Source organism: Petromyzon marinus, chromosome 1 (genome assembly GCF_048934315.1).
Source record: "Petromyzon marinus isolate PM22_M1 ecotype Great Lakes invasive population chromosome 1, UKy_Petmar_22M1.pri1.0, whole genome shotgun sequence".
Taxonomy (NCBI): Eukaryota; Metazoa; Chordata; class Hyperoartia; order Petromyzontiformes; family Petromyzontidae; genus Petromyzon; species Petromyzon marinus.
In genome coordinates, this window is record NC_133667.1 from 7,200,570 (window position 1) to 7,222,173 (window position 21,604).

At 42.5% G+C, this 21,604-nt stretch overlaps 1 protein-coding gene across 5 annotated transcripts in view; it reads right to left on the reverse strand.

Annotated features, from left to right (window-relative positions):
* LOC116940453 (uncharacterized) overlaps positions 1–21,604 on the reverse strand; it is a 393,679-nt gene that overhangs the window by 286,464 nt on the left and 85,611 nt on the right. For all 5 annotated transcript variants that reach the window (XM_076056201.1, XM_076056147.1, XM_076055989.1 and 2 more), the window contains exons 13-16: positions 14,558–14,733; positions 9,882–9,969; positions 7,929–8,116; positions 3,853–3,932 (exon numbers count right to left, since the gene is read on the reverse strand). In XM_076056201.1, the coding sequence (XP_075912316.1) occupies positions 3,853–3,932; positions 7,929–8,116; positions 9,882–9,969; positions 14,558–14,733 (532 nt within the window). The remainder of the gene's footprint in view (positions 1–3,852; positions 3,933–7,928; positions 8,117–9,881; positions 9,970–14,557; positions 14,734–21,604) is intronic.

Consider the following 21,604-nt stretch of genomic DNA (forward strand, 5'->3'; position numbering starts at 1 on the left):
CAACTTTACCTATCTGTACTCTTTGGTTTTATTCGGTAAAGTCACGTGACCAAATAAAACCAAAGAGTATGAATCCTTGCAGTCACAAAAGCTTCAAATCTAGAATTTACCTATCTGTGATGAACATGATGAACGCTTGAGAGAGAACGAGGCAATTCGGTGTTGATTCCCAGAATCGATTCCCAGAATCGACTTGGCCCCCACCGACACGACTTTGCCATTTATTTTGAAATGACCACATTTTCCCATTCTCCCCATATACGCTATTACAATAAACAAGTCGCAGGGACAGACGTTCGATTACGTTGGTAAAGACGAAGAACATTTCTATCTTCGAATGCTGCTGTTGCATGTTCGAGGTGCGACCAGCTTTGAGTTGCTGCGGACCGTCGACAGAGTGGTGTGCGAGAGCTTTAAGGCAGCAGCTTCAACGCGAGGTCTTCTTGATTCGGACGACGAATGGGATCGCTGCTTGACGGATGCCGGAACCTACATGATGCCGAAGCAGTTGCGCGAGATGTTTGCTTTAATCTGCTGCTTCTCTCAGCCCGCATCACCTCTCAAGATGTGGGAGGACCACAAATTGGACTTAACTCTCGACTACATGCGTAGAGATGCCGACGACACCGCGATCAACAAAGCACTTCACGACATCAACAGCGTTCTGCAGCAGCACGGATTCTCTTGCAAAGCAACTGGCTTGTCAACACCAAAGGGAAACCCACCGGAAGAAGACGTGATGCCCAAGTTGAGGAAGCAAACGAGGGCGCACAACGTCTCACGATGCTCAACGAGAAGCAGCTCGACGCGTTCAAAAAGATCATCATGTCTGTCGATGACGAGAATGTGACGCACCGATGCTTCTATCTCGACGGTCCCGGAGGTTCGGGCAAGACCTTCCTCTACACAACTCTCATGGCGTACATCCGGGGTCAAGAACAAATTGTACTGCCATGTGCAACGACAGGCATCGCCGGAACAATGCTCGAAGGAAGATGTACTGTTCACAGCGGATTAAAGTTTCCAGTTCCCTTGCTCAACACTTCAGTCTCTTCCATGTGGCCTGCATCGCTACAAGCCAAAGTTCTGCACCGAAGAACAGACTTCACTGCATCGACAAGCTCTTGCGCGAGGTGATGGGCAACGAGAAACCATTCGGCGGCAAAGTCTTCGTTGTAGGCGGCGACTTCAGACAGACTCTTCCCATTGTGCCACGAGGAATGCGAACGGAGATCGTTGAGTGCTGTATCAAGACATTCCCAGTTGTGGAAAAACTTCACGCAGCTTATGCTTATGACAAACATGCACAGCGAGGGACAAAATGAGCACAACGAATGGCTGCTTAAAGTTAGAACAGGCAGCTTGCCCCCAGTGCCGGGAATCTTCGAAGAGAGCACAATTCAAATCCCGGAGCAGATGATGGCAATGGAGGATCCCTTCGAATCCATCTTCGGCAGCATTGGAGATATGTCTATAGACGACCTTTCGAAGCGAGTCATTGTCGCACCGACCAATGCACAGACACTCGAAATGAACCGCAAAATCATCGGACAGATGCCTGGCGAGCCCGTCATCTACTACAGCGCCGATTCAGTCGAGAGCGAAGATCCCAGCAACACAATACATTTTCCAGTCGAGTTTCTCAATGACCAGACGCCATCGAGAATGCCACCACACATCCTGCTGCTGAAGAAGGGTGTCATCATCATGCTTCTGCGGAATCTCGACCCAAAGAAAGGACTTTGCAACGGCACGCGACTGATTGTCGAGGAGCTCGGTGTTGATTCCCAGAATCGACTTGGCCCCCACCGACACGACTTTGCCATTTGTTTTGTGATGAAGACAATTTCCCATTATCCCTCCATACGCTATCACAATCAACAAGTCGAAGGGACAGACGTTTGATTGCGTTGGAATCGATCTGCAGACGGCGGTCTTCTCGCATGGCCAGCTCTATGTCGCCTTATCTCGATCCCGCAATCCCAACCCGGTTAAAGTCCGCATCGAACCGAACCCCCAGCAAGGACATCTACTTAACGACGAAAGAAAATTCACACGACATGTCGTTTTCAATTAAGTCTTCCAGATGTAAAATGATATAAGCTTTTAATGAAGAAATAAAATTATCTAATTCAAAACATACTAATATTCAAAGATGTTTCATTTTAAAACTTCTAAACGGAGCATCAGGTGCTTGCGTGAATGCGTCCTTCGTGTGCAAATTTTGTGACTTTCCTGGCCAAAGGCCGTATATGATTGTGAGGGGCGCCACAGGCGCCCCCGACCAACCTAGTAGTCATATAACGATCTTGGTCATGGCTGATGGAAAATAGAAAAAAATCCCTAACTTCCACCAATAGGTGGCACTCGTTCTTTACGTCTATACTTATTTCTAAAATTCACCTACCATGTCACCTCAGAAGGTTCCTACCAACAGCTGCAGTGTGTGGTTGAGTTTGTGTTAATGTTTCAATGGATCGTTTTGTGTTTTAAAAGATGTTGGAGAACCTTCTCTAGCATCCAGCAGCACAGATTGCAATCTACCAACAATGTCCAAGAAGTAAATTTTCATGAAAATTTGAAGCAGGAATATAGTTAATCAATTGAATTACGAACATTTCTCTTTCCTATGCAATACAAACTTGGGCATTATGCAGGTAATTTACAGCATATCTCCACAAACCATGCTTATTTCACAGATACATTTCCACCTGGGTGTTGCTGAAAGGGTTGTCAAAATTGGTTGTTAAACACATATCACCGCTGAGCAAGCAATGCTAAAAACAGCCATGTCTGGCCATGTTGGCTAGCTTTACGGACACTTGATTATTAGAAAAGAAAAACAACCTTTTCTCATGCTGAATTAATCAAGGAATATATTTTAAAGTCTATACATATGTGAAGCACAATCATGCAGCAAGTTCGAAATTTGCAGCTCAATTGTAACACAATTATGTGCAGGATCTATTAAATATCTGAAAACTCGATTGGTTTGCTTAAAGTGTGTCTGCTTCGGAAGATTAATAGTTCTGGATACAGCCACATTTGCCAATTTGATTTGTAACTTTGATCTTTACCTGTGTATGGATAGTTCAATGTTAATTTGCCATTTTATTGAGGGACTTCTGTGTGATCTGGGACTGTTTTGTTATTTGTGCTGCCTTGTTGAAGCTTCATAAATCGGACATATATAATTAATAAATGATGCATATTTAGTGACTTGCTTACCGTTTTCTATATTTTTTACTCCTATTGTTTTTTGTATTGTTGTTGTAACTTGCTGACCCACCTATGCTGGATGTCTGTGAAAAAGAGGGTCTTAGCTCATTGAATTCCTCTAGTCTAAATAATCTGATTCTGATTGCCTTTAATTAGATTAAAGACATTCATGGTCCAGCAGAGCTGTGTATCTGGATTCAAGGTGCATCTGCACTATGAAGTATGGTTGAGTTGAAGGAAAGTTAATGAGCACTTCATTGATTGCTTCCCCAGGTCAATGGATATATGCATAATAAACACATCGCAGCATTTGCTGAATTTCTGACAGATATTGAATGGGTATGTGTTTTGGCTTTTCTGACCAATGTGAGCAAGCACCTGAATCTTCTTGTGACTCTCCCAATCGCAAGATTATATATGTAGTGTCCTTATATCCAAATTAATTCCACTCTAAGAATGAAGCCGAAGACTCCCTGAACAAAATGAAGCATTTCGCAATGGAAAAGCTTGTCTATTTATATCAAAGTGTTTCGTAGCAGCAGATAAACCTGGTGCTATTTTGTGAATGGGAATATAATGCAATATAAAATTATATTTCACAAGTCAAAACAAATGTCTTACTCATCAGCGTACCTTATCCCAGACACCAACCAGGCTCTCAATGGTAGAGCGGTCAAGAGTAGTCCCAGCATCCTTGTGCATCCTGCTGGCACCTATACAAACCACATATATTAATTTATATTTGGAGACACTGAAGAAAGTACTAATTAATAATGTCATTATTCATAAAGCTATTTAGTTAAACCACTGCATGTGACGTCACAAAGATAACACATGAAACATGTTGTCAAACTTATGTAAAAACAATTGCTGCAAGGAGAAAACCTTAAACAAATGATCAATAAAACATCATGTATGAACTTCTAATAATGCATAGTGGGTGGGAGACGGTAACCTTCTTGTGGCCCTCCTATCACATCTTCGTGTTACCTGAGAAACAATTAATATCTTTTGATTTAAAGCTTTCGTGACTGCAAGGATTCATCTTCTTTGGTTCTTTCGGTAAAGTCACGTAGAATGAGAATAAAATAATAAATTAATAAAATAAAATAACGCAATAAAATTCTCACGACGTTTCGACCACAACACAAGTGGCCTTCTTCAGGTGAAAGGAACAGACCTGTCGGGACGACAGAGCTTCAATGAACGTTGTTAAGATTCGTAGCGTATTTTAAGCTGGTTTAGAGAAGTGAGGTACCTTGACAAAGGGGTTTACATATCAAACAGGAGAATTTAGCATTGAAATAGCTGAGTGATTAGCTTGTGACTGGTCATAGAAATAGCTATGTTAAAGTTAAAGCTTACACATCCACAGAGGCACCTAGTACAAATCAAACAGGATAATTTAGCATTGAAATAGCTGAGTGATTAGCTTGTGACTGGTCACAGAAATGGCTATGTTAAAGTCAAAGCCTACACATCCACAGAGGCACCTAGTACAAATCAAACAATAGAATTGAGCATTCAAATAACTGAGTGATTAGCTTGTGACTGGTCATAGAAATAGCTATGTTAAAGTCAAAGCCTACACATCCACAGAGGCACCTAGTATAAATCAAACAGGAGAATTTAGCATTGAAATAACTGAGGGATTAGCTTGTGACTAGACATAGAAATAGCTATGTTAAAGTCAAAGCCTACACATCTACAGAGGCACCTAGTATATGGACGCCAAAGGGGCTGCAACAACTCGACTATCATATAGTAAATCGATGTGAAAAAAAACCTAAGTCTAAATTACATCAATATAATAAATGTACTCACTATATTCTTCAATAAGCTGAGCTATTAACAGTAACTGGGTATACACTACGCTATATAATGAATACCATATAGTAAACCAAAAAAAAACTAAAATATAAACTGACCTTCAGACCGCAGCTCTTTCGCTGGGATTGACTCTTAATACCTCTCACACCACGGTTCATAGTATGGTTTACAACATGGAGTATAACAGCGCCTCGCAGCTGTCTCTCTCCCCCTCCTCCGTTCCGACCATGGATGAACTCGTCCGTCTGAACGGGGCTCGTAGCTATCCGTGGTGCTGAAGTTGAGGGTAAGAATCCACCCATTTTTTCGACATATAGCATTGTGATAAATAACAACTTAGTGTTGGTAGCTTAGCTGATTGGAGAATATATAAAGTTTATTGATAACATTGAGGTCGTTTATATTTTAGTTTTTATTGGTTTACTATATGGTATTCATTATATAGTGTAGTGAATACCCAGTTACTGTTAATAGCTCAGCTTATTGAAGAATATATTGAGTACATTTATTGTATTGATGTAATTTAGACTGAGGTTTTTTTCACATTGGTTTACTATATGATAGTCGAGTTGTTGCAGCCCCTTTGGCGTCCATGTACTAGGTGCCTCTGTAGATGTGTAGGCTTTGACTTTAACATAGCTATTTCTATCACCAGTCACAAGCTAATCCCTCAATTATTTCAATGCTAAATTCTCCTGTTTGATTTGTACTAGGTGCCTCTGTGGATGTGTAGGCTTTGACTTTAACATAGCCATCTCTGTGACCAGTCACAAGCTAATCACTCAGCTATTTCAATGCTAAATTATCCTGTTTGATTTGTACTAGGTGCCTCTGTGGATGTGTAAGCTTTAACTTTAACATAGCGATTTCTATGACCAGTCACAAGCTAATCACTCAGCTATTTCAATGCTAAATTCTCCTGTTTGATATGTAAACCCCTTTGTCAAGGTGCCTCACTTCTCTAAACCAGCTTAAAAGATGCTACGAATCTTAACAACGTTCATTGAAGCTCTGTCGTCCCGACAGGTCTGTTCCTTTCACCTGAAGAAGGCCACTTGTGTTGTGGTCCAAACGTCGTGAGAATTTTATTGTGTTATTTTATTATTTTATTCTCATTCTACGTGACTTTACCGAAAGAACCAAAGAAGACAACTAATATCGTCGTCTAGGCGAAATTGACATCATTAGGTCATATCCAGATGTAGGTCAGTCAAGCTACACGCTGAGAAAAAGGCCGTTTGAAGAGCCAAAAACCCATTGGATGAGGTATTCGAGTATACCAACGAACCACTGGAGGATTAATCATCGAAATACCTAAATGTGATTTCCTGGCCAAAAGCAACACTAAAAAACATAGACATGGTCGCCTTACAGGAGATGCACTTTGCAGAGAGTACACAGATGGAAAGCTGCTGCCATCTACTACCACAAACATGGCCTCGCCACCTTCATCAGGCAAGGCCTCTATATTCTCAAGAACACCACCACAAATGACGGCACATCGACTATAATCGCCATAGTTGGTCATGTGACGGTAACTAATTTATGTAAACTCCCAAATATTGATTGGCCATCGCCAACTCTGCCAGCAGGCACTCACCCGGCTATAAATATGGGTGACTTCAATAGTGGCCACACACAATGGGTTACTCAGAATTACGAAGCCAGAGAGCAATTTGAGAAAGCCATCAGCAAAAGACATTCCTTATATACATCCCTAAACAGACAGAAATTTTTCACTCAGACATGCCTTCATCTCAAATTACAAGAATGGACAGCCACTAATTTATTCATGAACCATTATAGGCAATACCAACCATAATTTAAGTTTTTTGGGGTTATATTGTGTAAATAAAAATGTCGTTAAACCCGCCACCACCCGACAGAGTCAATTAGTAAGGATTGTCACATGAACGACCATGCCAACTTCTTCTTCAGCACACCAGTGTGTTGGAGAGTAAACCCATAACAGTTTCAATCTGAGCACGATGTTTCGCTGGCGATTACAATGAACTTCATCAGGCAATAGCCATAATTGTGAAAGAAAGTCCTCCTGTTTTGGTCTTATATAGAGGGGTAAAGGTGATGTCATCACTGTGTGCCAATTAGGAGATTTCCAAAGAGGCAACACAGACCAGCAATCACACCCATTGGAATACTGATATCGGTCATACCACAAACCTACAGCCATGTTGGAACTTTTGGAAAGCCAATTGGTGACAAAAAAAAACTTAAAGCCCAATTGAAGAACCTGGAACCAAAACCTGAAAACTTCATGGTGACATCCTTGGGAATCCCCCCCCCCCACCTCCCCCTGAAGTTGAGGGGCTCCCTATAAATATTGTAGTGGGATGTTGTGCCACGTTGAATTGTCAAGGAGGCATTTCGGGTTTTTTTCTCTCTTCTTATTTGCACTTTTCTCCTTTTTCCCCTCTTCACCTTCCCCAGTTGCCCTTGCGCAGTATCGGCTATCAGGGAAAGATGCATATGTTTTATGTTGTCTTGTGCCATTTCCTCTTTCTTGATTCTTATGCAATTTTTTGCAGGGGGCATTACACTCCATGGGGGTTATCAGGGCAGCATAGGTAGACTAAGCAGCGGACGGCTCGATCTCAAGTGGAGAGGAGTTATGTAGACGTCGTGCGGAGGCCACACTTAGGAAATGTAGGGGTCATGCATGGGACGCATAACCATGCCCAAGGAAAATAATTAAAGAAAGGTGCCAGGAAGGCATGAAAAACAAAATATGAGATTGGGGAAAAACCCAAAAGAGACATCTTGGCGGAAAGGGGCTCTGGGCTTTGGGGAAAGAAAAGGCTTGGAATCAACGACCCCTATTACTGAATGTGATGCTTTCCTTGGTGACAAATATCACACACCTGTATCTGAACTTGGCCATGCTTCAGCTGCGTCGCTGGGTCCTGATGTTGCAGGTTCACAGTCAAACATCTTCTCAATCTTCATGACGTCCCCATCACTCAGGGTGTGGCAGCCACCAAAGCGACGCATCCTTCTCATGTTCTTGGGAATCATGGTCGGGCTCTGCTCGTCTTTAGAGCCAGCGATCCTGGGGGGACATACAGAACCATTAACACTGATGCAATGCAATTACAGCACGGAAATACAGACTCAGAGTATTTTATAGCACGTTTTCTCAACAGAGTGTGTATGTAATACAAACATGAAACATCCCTCTTCCTAGCCACGTTTTATCTCATAGTAATTTACAAATATACATCTCACCATCTGTTTATTAATGCTACTTTATGAAATTACAAATATGTATACAGTCGACCCTTCCACATCACGGGGGTTAGGGGTGCAGGCCCCCCACGATCTGGAAAAAACGCATAAAATGTTTTGGTTCCCTTAATGAGCGAAGCGAGCACCTCCAGCCAGGGGGTTCGGGGGGGGGGGGCAGTGTGAGCCTTTGCGCATCGTCTGCTGGTTTTCGCGTTCTTTTCTCAAACTGTAACTTATTACAAAATTTTAATAATAAAAAAGATAAAACACATTCATATTATACAGTACTGTACATATATTTTATGCATTTACTAAACTTTTTGTGTGTCATCTGCTGGCCTTCGCGTGTCATCTGCTGATTTCGCAAAACTCCCAAAAACTCCCAAAAAATTCCCATGTAATATATTATGCCGACCCCGCGATATATCGAAACCGCGATGGAGAAAGCCGCGATGCAGAAGGGTGGACTGTACATATAAAAAACTAACATGTTAAGAAATGGCCTACTTAAGAGTTAGCCTTCTTGATGTGAGATTTAAAATGGTCACTGCCAAAAACGTCATGAAATTTATATATTTTATTTTAAGGCAGTGTTATCAACGAAATTAATTGGAGGGGTTTTTGGTTAACTGCATATGCAGCACTGCCCACGCAGCATCACCAAAGAATTTGTTTAGTCTTGGGAGTTGACTGGTGTCCATAAAACACTGGGAAAAATGAAGATAGTTAATATACTTATAATTCATATTCACGATGTCAGAGTCTTGGATGAAATATGCAGCATGGCTGCAAATAGACTGTACAATCTACAAGCCTGTGCTCGTATCTTTAGCCAAATAAATGAAGTAGAACGTTGTATAGCCTGGATTGTTAAGATTTTTTATTCAAAATAAAATGCTTTACATGTGTAGTGGCATAGCGCTGACTGTTGGACAGCTGCAGCAACTGCAGGTGGGCACTTAGCGCACATGCCGCTGAGCATATATGCGGGTGTGCTGGCTGGGCGGAGGAACTGGGGTAAGGGGCATGGTAGATCTCGTGTGGAAGCCCCTGGAGCCCTCTGGAGGATTCGAGAAGGGAGGCGCGGCTAGGGCGGAGCCAAGCCACGCCGAGGGGAATATAAGCAGCGGAGAGCGAGAGCTCCGGGCTGCCGGTTCTGGGATTAGATTCGTCTCGTCGTCGCCGCCCTCGACGCTGCCGCCTTCGCCCGGTTATTGCGCGGCAGGACGATAGTTAGTTGTCCCGGTCGACACCGTCGGTGCAACGCGGACAGGGTCGTGTCTGGGATAAGTCGTGCGGCAGCGGGGTCGTGTGTGGGAGAGAGAGGGGGCCCGAGTGGTGGCGTGAGCTCGGCAACAACAATAAATAGGCAGATCGGTGCCTCCTGCGACCACCTCGTCTCCGGCTGACTGTGTGACGCACGCCACCCGCACGCACAGACGACACAACATATGCAACAAACCTGAATTTGTTTTTTAGCTTTATACTGTATGTACATACGTATGACAAAGTGATAATATTTTAGTAATTCAGTAATTGAATGTCTACTGAATAGTTATTGACATGTATATGAGTTAGATGTAACATACATGCTGTAGTGGGTGATGGAGCTGTAATCGTATGGAGTTGTTAGATTGTGTCCATGTGATGTTTTTTTCTCAATAGCGTCCTTCCAATCTGAAAAAAGAAAACAACTTTATACATCATGGGATATCCTTTCCCAGTACCAAAATATGATAATAGGTTTTTACCCTTTTTTCTGGCAACAAAACAGGTGTTAAGATGTAAAAACACCAAACTGAAACATTTTACAAGGTTTTAGTTTGGTGATAGTGCATTGTTTTTGGGCTGTACGCCTTTTGGCGTCCTCTGGTCTAACACCGTTTGAGACGAGGCTCAAAATAAAGCTGTCTATGGTGTGGACCAATCAGTTTCAAGGACAATACATATATTGATTTGAAGCTTTCGTGACTGCAGAAATCTATACTCTTTGGTTATTTCGGTAAAGTCACGTATATTTATTTTATGCCTCTTCTTTGGTCCTTTCGGTAAAGTCACGTAGAATGAGAATAAAATAATAAATTAATAAAATAAAATAACACAATAAAATTCTCACGACGTTTCGGCCACAACACAAGTGGCCTTCTTCAGATGAAAGGAACAGACCTGTCGGGACGACAGAGCTTCAATGAACGCTGTTAAGATTTGTAGCGTCTTTTAAGCTGGTTTAGAGAGGTGAGGCACCTTGACAAAGGGGTTTACATATCAAACAGGAGAATTTAGCATTGAAATAGCTGAGTGATTAGCTTGTTACTGGTCACAGAAATGGCTATGTTAAAGTCAAAGCCTACACATCCAGAGGCACCTAGCACAAATCAAACAGGAGAATTTAGCATTGAAATAGCTGAGTGATTAGCTTGTGACTGGTCACAGAAATGGCTATGTTAAAGTCAAAGCCTACACATCCACAGAGGCACCTAGTACAAATCAAACAAGAGAATTTAGCATTGAAATAACTGAGGGATTAGCTTGTGACTGGTCATAGAAATAGCTATGTTAAAGTCAAGCCTACACATCCACAGAGGCACCTAGTACAAATCAAACAGGAGAATTTAGCATTGAAATAGCTGAGTGATTAGCTTGTGACTGGTCACAGAAATGGCTATGTTAAAGTCAAAGCCTACACATCCACAGAGGCACCTAGTATAAATCAAACAGGAGAATTTAGCATTGAAATAACTGAGGGATTAGCTTGTGATTGGTCAGAGAAATAGCTATGTTAAAGTCAAAGCCTACACATCTACAGAGGCACCTAGTACATGGACGACAAAGGGGCTGCAACAACTCGACTATCATATAGTAAACCGATGTGAAAATAAGCCAAGTCTAAATTACATCAATATAATAAATGTACTCAATATATTCTTCAATAAGCTGAGCTATTAACACTAACTGGGTATACACTACAATATATAATGAATACCATATAGTAAACCAATAAAAACTAAAATATAAACTACCTCAATGTTATCAATAAACTCTATATATTCTCCAATCAGCCAAGCTACCAACAATAAGTCGTTATATATCACAATGCTATATGGCGAAAAAATGGGTGGATTCTTACCCTCAACTTCAGCACCACGGATAGCTACGAGCCCCGTTCAGATGGACGAGTTCATCCATGGTCGGAACAGAGGAGGGGGAGAGAGACAGCTGCGAGGCGCTGTTATACTCCATGTTCTTTGGTTCTATTCGGTAAAGTCACGTAGGTAAAAAATAAAAAACAAAAACCATGACGTTTCGGCCACAACACAAGCGGCCTTCATCAGGTGAAGGGACCAGGCTGTCTCGAGGACAGCGCTGGAGTGAAACAGAGCCACGCTCAGACCGTGACCTTTAAGCTGTGTGCGAGGAAACAAGGTGCCTTGACACAGCTTAAAGGTCGCGGTCTGAGCGTGGCATTGTTTTACTCCAGCGCTGTCCTCGAGACAGCCTGGTCCCTTCACCTGATGAAGGCCGCTTGTGTTGTGGCCGAAACGTCGTGATTTTAGTTGTTTTATTTTTTACCTATGTGACTTTACCGAATAGAACCAAACAGTATGGATCCTTGCAGTCATGAAAGCTTTACATCTAGAATACTCCATGTTGTAAACCATACCATTAACCGTGGTGTGAGAGGTGCATTTCCGACCAGGAACACATTACCAGTGAATTCAAGCACGTACACCAGGCTCTCAGGGCTAATGGTTACTCCGACTACACAATCCGCAAAGCCATCACTCCAGTCATGAAGAAGGATCCTCTTGTGGAGCCACCCACAACCATCAACTTACCCTACATCGCAGGGGTCACTAAAAAGATCTCCAAAATCCTGAATAAACACAAGATCCAGGTCCAATTCAACACAGTACATAAAATCCGTGATCTGGTTCCATCTGTAAAAGATGCTGTTCCAGACATACAGTACCAGGGCGTTTACAAACTAAAGTGCCTCTGTGGTAGTAGCTACATTGGAGAAACCAAACGACATATCTCGGACCACACCCGCGAACATAAAGCAGACGTGAAACACGGTAGAACGAACTCCTCTGCCGTGGCAGATCACTGTTATAATTCAGTGGGCTCACATGACATTGACTTCTCCAAGACGGAGGTTCTCTGCAAACCAACCGGCTACCATGAGAGATTCGTTCATGAGGCCATTCACATATACAAGCACAGAGACAATTTCAACCGAGAAGATGGATTCTGGCTTAGTAACCATTGGAAAGATGTTTTAAACAATTTCGGTTCTTAATTAATTGTATTTTACGATGACCTTCAGACCGCAGCTCTTTCGCTGGCATTGACTCTTAACACCTCTCACACCACAGTTAATGGTATGGTTTACAACATGGAGTATAACAGCACCTCGCAGCTGTCTCTCTCCCCCTCCTCCGTTCCGACCATGGATGAACTCGTCCGTCTGAATGGGGCTCGTAGCTATCCGTGGTGCTGAAGTTGAGGGTAAGAATCCACCCATTTTTTCGCCATATAGCATTGTGATATATAACGACTTATTGTTGGTAGCTTGGCTGATTGGAGAATATATAGAGTTTATTAATAACATTGAGGTAGTTTATATTTTTAGTTTTTAATTAGCAATTATCCTCAGTTTATTATGACTAAATTATCCTGTTTGATTTGTAGTAGGTGCCTCTGTGGATGTGTAAGCTTTGACTTTAACATAGCTATTTCTATGACCAGTCACAAGCTAATCACTCAGCTATTTCAATGCTAAATTCTCCTGTTTTATATGTAAACCCCTTTGTCAAGGTGCCTCACCTCTCTAAACCAGCTTAAAAGACGCTACGAATCTTAACGTTCATTGAACCTCTGTCATCCCAACAGGTCTGTTCATTTCACCTGAAGAAGGCCACTTGTGTTGTGGCCGAAACGTCGTGAGAATTTTATTGTTATTTTATTTTATTAATTTATTTTATTCTCATTCTACGTGACTTTACCGAAAGAACCAAAGAAGTTGAATCCTTGCAGTCACGAAAGCTTTACATCGATTTTTTATACCTACGTGACTTTACCGAAAGAACCAAAGACAATGCATATATTATCAGAGTATGTTTTTTGTTTGCATTCTGACCACAAGCATTGTGGTTAATGCGTACATGATTCGTTGTAAAAGGTTTCAGTTTGGTGTTTTAACATCTTAACACCTATTCTTGGTTCTTTCGGTAAAGTCATGTTTTTTTGTTATTTTATTGTTTCCCTTCTACGTGACTTTACCGAAAGAACCAAGAATATGAATCCCTGCAGTCACGAAAGCTTTAAATGAAAATCTTAACACCTGTTTTGTTGCCAGAAAAGCGGGGAAAAAACTATTATCAACTTTATACACTGGCAGATATAACCAAATAAAGTAAGGGCCTGCATTACCAGTGGTGCAAGAGCACACAATCATATCTCACCACATCTGCTCGTGACAGTGCCATACAAAAGATGCTTTAGTTTCGTTATATATATTATTGCATGATTTTGTATTCTAAGGCTGTGGGAATGATAAACGTGATGATTTTATATATAAAGCTTTTTTATGGGAAAGCTGTATCATGAGCTCTGTGATGCACATGCGAATAAAATGCTTGTTTAGGTATAGGAATGACCACTGATTCTGGCTGCCTGATAAAAAAAAACAAGAATGTATTGAACCAACAATAGACTTGGTCATCTTTGTCAAAAGATTTTCCAAAATTAAAGACAAACGTAACACAAATCGTCCTTTTATATGATAATCCACAACATGCATGTTTCTGCAAGAATCCAGATTCAAGTTTAACTCACGCCAATACTGAGGAGTCCTAGGATCATAAAACGCCCACCGGTGTGCTCCATGCCAATGGATTCGCCGCGTACCATACAGCAGTAACAGGCACCAACAATATGACAGTATCATAACAGTGCCTGTCCTAAAATATGTTGCATAGAGGTGAAAGCTCACTGGCAGGAGGAAAAGGGACAGATCAAGATGCAAAGAGTCATCAGGAGAGAGTGACTGGTTAGCAAACCAACATTTTACCTTCTGTTTCCTTCAGGTTTTAAATCATTGCTATATATCTTGTTCTTGATAGTAGTTAGCAGCAGAACACCGTGCTCCAAGACATATATCACATGGATCTACTTTTGATCTACTTCATGGGGAACCATATAGACCTCTATCTGGCAGGCTATTAGCACACTCCTCAGATTCACACAACCACATTACACTCACCTTCCTTGATGTTGTCGCTCAGCACCCAGACGTGGTCGTCGCGGTCGCTGCGGCAGTGCTCATGGTGGAAGCCGAGCGCGTGCATCAACTCATGCAGAACCGTGCCCTTGGTCACCTTCCCAGGCACAAGGGACAGCGCCTGGTCCCCACCCTGATGGCCGAGGAACGACCAATTCCTGCAAAAACAGCATATCAGCACCATCCTTCGTATACTTAGCACTCAAAAGAGAAAAAGTCGATGCTTCCTCCAAAGAAATCACCTTTATTTAAGCCCTATCTCATTCACATTAACATTACACCTCTCTATATCATCCATATCCACACCCAGCCCAATAACAATGGTATACTCCTTGCATGCCCCTGCCATCTAAATCATTATATTTTGTCACCATTTTTTAAACTGTCATGTGCCTTGAGTAAATGGACTCCATAAATATAAAATTGGATTAAATAACACAACCATGCTAATACCACATACACACACACTGCAAACTATTACACCAATGCACTATGATCAACATTACACATGAACACCAAAAGTACACAACCCAAATGTCAACATGCACAAATCACATGTAAAACATTCATCAAAATAGAAATGGCCAAATATCACAGTGCAGAAGCCTCCTGAATGTCTTAAAACTCTGGGAGAATCCTGTATAAATGTATCTGATCACCACAGAAATCATGTGATCAATAATCATACCTCAATCATTATCACCTACTGTCATTATAATATTACCAATCTCACTATCAAATATCTTTAATCTCCCTTATCCAGTCATGTCTTCAAAAAGTCACTCTCACATCTGTTCAACCATGTTACCATAGTCTGGCAAACACGCCCATTTTAAATACATGTTCTCACTGACCAGTCCTCCAAGAGTGCACACATCAAAGTTATAAATCATCTCACCTACAGGATATCAACAATATCCACGCTATCCTTAGTAAAACTGTTTTATTTGGCATTATCTTTCACACTAATATATACATCAAACATTAACTAGAAGCACACCAAATTCCACAGTTGTAATTGGTTCTGAACAAAATAAAATCGGCTTTAAATATTTGGCTAAAGCAGAAGAGTAAACAAAAATTGGTTACATTTTGATTTAAAGCTTTCGTGACTGCAGGGATTCATATTCTTGGTTCTTTCAGTAAAGTCACATAGAAGGGAAACAATAAAATCATAAAAATAAAAAAAATAAAAAACGACATGTCTCGGACCGCATTCGTGAACACAAAGCAGACCTAAAACACGGTAGGACCAACACCTCGGCCGTGGCAGATCACTGTTATAATTCAGTAGGCCGTGGCAGATCACTGTTATAATTCAGTAGGCTCACATGACATTGACTTCTCCAAGACAGAGGTTCTCTGCAAGCCATCTGGCTACCATGAGAGATTCTTTCATGAGGCTATCCACATATACAAACACAAAGACAATTTCAACCGAGAAGATGGATTCTGGCTTAGCAATCATTGGAAGGATTTGATAAACCATTTCGGGTCTTAACTGATTGTTCACGCTTACGGTAGCTTTCAGACCGCATCCATTGTTTTCGTCTCCCCCCTCCTCTTTTCCGAACATAGATGGACTCGTCCATCTGAATAACTGGCAAATCGCTCTCCGTAGTGCTAACGTAAAAAAACGCCACTTTTTTCAAATTTTCTTGCTGTGGTTTTCACACCTGATGATGATTGCTTGTGTTGCAGTAGAAACGTCGTGATAATTTTATTGTTTTATATTTTTATTTTATTGTTTCCTTTCTACGTGACTTTACCGAAAGAACCAAGAATATAAAAATTGCTTAATCGGGTAACATTTTAAAGGTCTGTAAAAATAACTTAAACCTATTTTACATCACACGGTGGAGACGCCACTTTGATATGATGCTTACGAGACACAACCAAGAGAGTTATCGACAGGTTTAATCAATATTTATTTGTTATTGAAAAGCCTACGAACAACTAGGCGAATTATATGTTTATTCAAAATCATATCACTGTACTTACGTATGTGCAAGGAAAAAGAGCCATTACTCAAAACGTAACCTATACATATGTCTGATTATAAGGTAGATGCATGTGTTTTATTGTAATGTTCTGCCTGTGCAACACTACCAAAGCAGCATCACCAAATAATTAGATTACTATATATAGATAGCAGAGATGTCAGGTATTGATGCAAACCCTAGACCCATGAACGATACTTCCCAACCATCATTAGTGTGGAGTGCCATGGATTTGAACAACATGCAAGGATTTGGCATTTTACACGTTAATATCAGAGGCCTAATGGCTAAATTTGAACATTTCAAAACTGAGCTTAATCATTACTGCCCTGATATTTTATACCTGTCTCAAAAATGGTTAACCCACATATAACCAATAACCAAATTGGTGGAATTGATCCTGATAGTTCCCTTCTGAAGCCTGACTAGTGTGTCTTTAGAGTATCTGTGTCTCTGTACTAGCTGTATCTGTAGTGTCCATGTCTCTAGCGCCAGTGTCTCAGCAGAGGCTGACTCTTAGGAGTGTTTGTCTCTTTAGGTAGTGTCTACATTTCTGTAAGGTGTGTTTCTGTAACGTCGGTGCCTCTATTCGATGTATCTCTGTAATGGTTGCTTCCTCTGTAGTGCTTGCATCTCTGTAGTGTCTGTATCTGTCTTTGTACTGTACATTTTCTGCAGTATCTGTATGTCTGTTGTAGTATCGGTGTCTGTTCCAGTGGCTTTAGCTCTGGAATGTATGTCGTATCTGTGTCTCTGTAATGTGTGAGTGGTATATAGGAGGTTAGTCCACTAGCGACCCAAGTTCAATTCCTGCTCATGGCCAACATCAGTGATTAATATCTGAACCGACCATGGGCTTCCCCCTCTGACTCTGAGCCTGGCTAACTGCATGTGGATACTCAGTCAGCAGGTAACTACAGTCAGTCGAGCAGGCCACTTCAATCCCGGGTGAAAATTCTGGAAAACAGACTGTAGATGTTGGGCTACATTACTACCACCAGCATTAAATAATGAAGACATTTCAAGCAAACAACTAGCATTGTATTTAATTGATGTCACAAAATGAAGGTTTTTTACACCATTAACATGGCTGAATGCATCTTATTTTAAGGATTTTGCTTCCTATACCCACACACTGTGCCTCGACGAATATGGCGATGTAATTTGTGGAGAAAGTTGGACTATGGCCACCAGAGCAAAGCCATGCACCGCACACACTATCCACGCAGACTTGATCATAGACTACAGAGCAGTGTATTTAATATATTGTCGATTCAGTTGGCACAAGCAGTTGATAATAGACAACATATTAAAATACTTTACAGCATATTGACATGTTTGAAAATCAACAATATATTGCAATTCAGCATGTTTATAATACTATGTTTGATAATCGACAATATTTACATACAGCTTGTTAGAAATGTTTGATGATTGAATCAGAATCTTTATTTAGACTGGAGGAATCCGATGGGCTATGAAGCTCTTTTTCACAGATGCCAGCAAGTTACAGCAAAATAAAGCGATAGAAGCATCAATTATAGAAAAAGGTAAGCAGGTCACAAAACATATATGTCTAATTTATCAAGCTTGGGAAAGTAAGCAAAAACAACATCAAACAGAGCCAGACCACACCAATATAACACACAGTCCCTCAAAAAAAATACACATTAACAATTAACTATCGAAACACCGGTTAGGATCAAAGTTACAAATGTGACTGTATCCAGCACTAATCTTCTGCTTCAGCATATTTGTGATGGAAGATTTGCGATGTTAAGGGAGGAAACAAGCTTGTTCCTACTTAATGGTAGGTTTATTTGAACAGTAAGAGACAGAATAACAACAAAAAATCCAGAAAAACGCATGTCAAAAATGTCTCAAGGCAGCTGGGACCATAGTCACCAAGAATACAATTGGTAACACACTACGCCGTGAAGGACTGAAATCCTGCAGCGCCCGCAAGGTCCCCCTGCTCAAGAAAGCACATATACATGCCCATCTGAGGTTTGCCAATGAACATCTGAATGATTCAGAGGACAACTGGGTGAACGTGTTGTGGTCAGATGAGACCAAAATGGAGCTCTTTGGCATCAACGCAACTCGCCGTGTTTGGAGGAGGAGGAATGCTGCCTATGACCCCAAGAACACCATCCCCACCGTCAAACATGGAGGTGGAAACATTATGGTTTGGGGGTGTTTTTCTGCTAAGGGGACAGGACAACTTCACCGCATCAAAGGGACGATGGACGGGGCCATGTACCGTCAAATCTTGGGTGAGAACCTCCTTCCCTCAGCCAGGGCATTGAAAATGGGTCGTGGATGGGTATTCCAGCATGACAATGACCCAAAACACATGGCTAAGGCAACAAAGGAGTGGCTCAAGAAGAAGCACATTAAGGTCCTGGAGTGGCCTAGCCAGTCTCCAGACCTTAATCCCATAGAAAATCTGTGGAGGGAGCTGAAGGTTCGAGTTGCCAAACGTCAGCCTCGAAACCTTAATGACTTGGAGAAGATCTGCAAAGAGGAGTGGGACAAAATCCCTCCTGAGATGTGTGAAAACCTGGTGGGCAACTACAAGAAACGTCTGACCTCTGTGATTGCCAACAAGGGTTTTGCCACCAAATACTAAGTCATGTTTTGTAGAGGGGTCAAATACTTATTTCCCTCATTAAAATGCAAATCAATTCATAACATTTTTGACATGTGTTTTTCTGGGTTTTATTGTTGTTATTCTGTCTCTCACTGTTCAAATAAACCTACCATTAAAATTATCTAACCTATATAAAAGTCTCTGCGCGTGTGCGTCTGCGAGGGATTTGGCTCTCGAACGGTTGGGTTTACGCAGAAAAAAAGTTGACAGGCAGCACGCCCTAAGCCCCGCGGTGGGAATAGGCTATTCCGTTTTCCCGTCCGTAAACTTTAAATTCGTTTAATTAGCCATTTAGTGTGATTTCGCTTGATTTATTTATTTATTGCGCGCATTGGGCCGTACCAACACCTCGGGATAGAGTCATAATGTTGGGTGACTTCAATGCCCAAGTTGGTCATGATGCTGGCACCTGGTCTGGAGTGATTGGAGGGCATGGGCCAGATCAGCTCAATAACAACGGTAGGAGGCTGCTAGATTTTTGTGCAGCCTATGGGCTTGTAATTACCAATACGCTGTTCCGGCATCGGCGCATCCACACAACATCATGGATACATGCCGGGTCCAAGCAAGAACATCTGCTGGACTACAAAGTGACGGACCAGCGGATGCGAGCCCATGTCCTTGACACCAGGACCTACCGTGGAGCTGATCTGCCCTCTGACCATTGAATAGTCATCTGTAAGATAAGCCTGCCATTCTTCCACTCCGGTGGAGGGTGTACACCCAGGACCCCATTCCAACCTAAAGTGCCGTGGTCTCAGTTATCTGATGAAAGTTGCAAGCGAGAATTTCATCATCGCTTGCGGCTGGGATTGGCATCGTCCCCCACTCCTCCTGATGTCGAGGGTAAATGGGTGAGGTTTAGGACTGTGACTCATGCAGCTGCAATGGCTGCTTTGGGTACACGGTCCAGACCTCCCCAGAGACCCTGGCTGACAGAGGAGGTGTTCAGGATGATTGAGAAAAAGCGACAGGCCCACTGTCATCGGCTACAGAATCCCACGTCAGAGAATGAGGAGGCTTACCGCAGCCTTCGCTCGGAGGTTTGGAGAGCCGTGAGGTGCTGCAAGGATGGGTGGTGGTCATGGGTTTCTGAGGAGATGGAGTCTGCCTCAGTGGCCCGCGATCACCAATCTCTATTTAACTCCAAAAAAGTAACCTGCAGCGCCACACCTATTACCATCATGAGGGGAAAAAACGGTGATCCAATCTCCGACCCCCAGGAACAGTTTTGCAGATTTGCTGAGCATATCTGTGAGGTCCTGGGGGAGGGAAAATCCCTCAGCCAGGAAAACATCGTGGCACAAAGTGAGGATGACCCTGCTGAGGCTGCGGTGCCTCAAATATTGGAAGAGGTCACCCCCTGTGAGTGGCTGGCTGAAGTACCATCTGTTGAGGAAGTACTGAAGGCGATCCGGAGTCTGAGACCAGGAAAGGCAGCGGGCAGAGATGATCTCCCAAGCGAAATGCTGAGGGAGGGTGGCGTTTATGCACAGACTGCCCTATATGACATCATAACAACAGTCTGGACCACTGGACGGGTTCCGCAGGATTGGAAGGATGCCCTGGTGGTCCCCCTCTTTAAGAAGGGGGACCGCACAGACTGTAACAACTACAGGGGCATCTCACTCCTCAATGTGCCGGGAAAGGTCCTGGCAAGGATTATTCAACATCGCCTCGCCAGCACGCTGAGGAGAGGCTTGCGGAGCCCCAATGCGGTTTCAAGAAAGGGCGGTCCTGCACAGATGCCATATTTTCTGTCCGTCTGCTCCAGCAGAGGTGTAGGGAATTCCAATAAGACTTACATCTGCTTTATTGACCTGGTCAAGGCCTATGATACCATCAGTAGGCCTGGGCTCTGGGTTGTTCTTCGTGCTTTTGGAGTCCCTGACCCTCTGCTCACGATCATTAAGGACCTTCATGATGGTGAGCGGGCCCGGGTAAAACTACGTGGCCGGGAGTCACAGCCATTCCCTGTACACCTTGGGGTGCGACAGGGATGTCCTCTGGCTCCCACATTATTTAACATCTATTTTGACTACGTAGTTCGTGAAGCCTTCAATAGCTGTACCGGGGGAATCTCCATTTGGTACAGATATAATGGGAGGCTGATCGATGCCCGGGTGTGGTCAAGGGATGGCTCCCTATTGCTCAACCACGTTATGTATGCTGATGATTTGGTAATAGCTGCTCATTCAGAGGAGGAGTTGGAGACGCTGCCGCTGAGACTGGAGCGTGCCACTAAGAGACGGGGCCTTACCATCAGCCCCACCAAAACTAAGCGCCTGCCTGGGTATTTTGTACCATCGGACACTCCACCCCCAAAACTCCCAATCGGTGATGGGGCAGTTGTGGAGAGAGTGGAGAGTTTCCCAT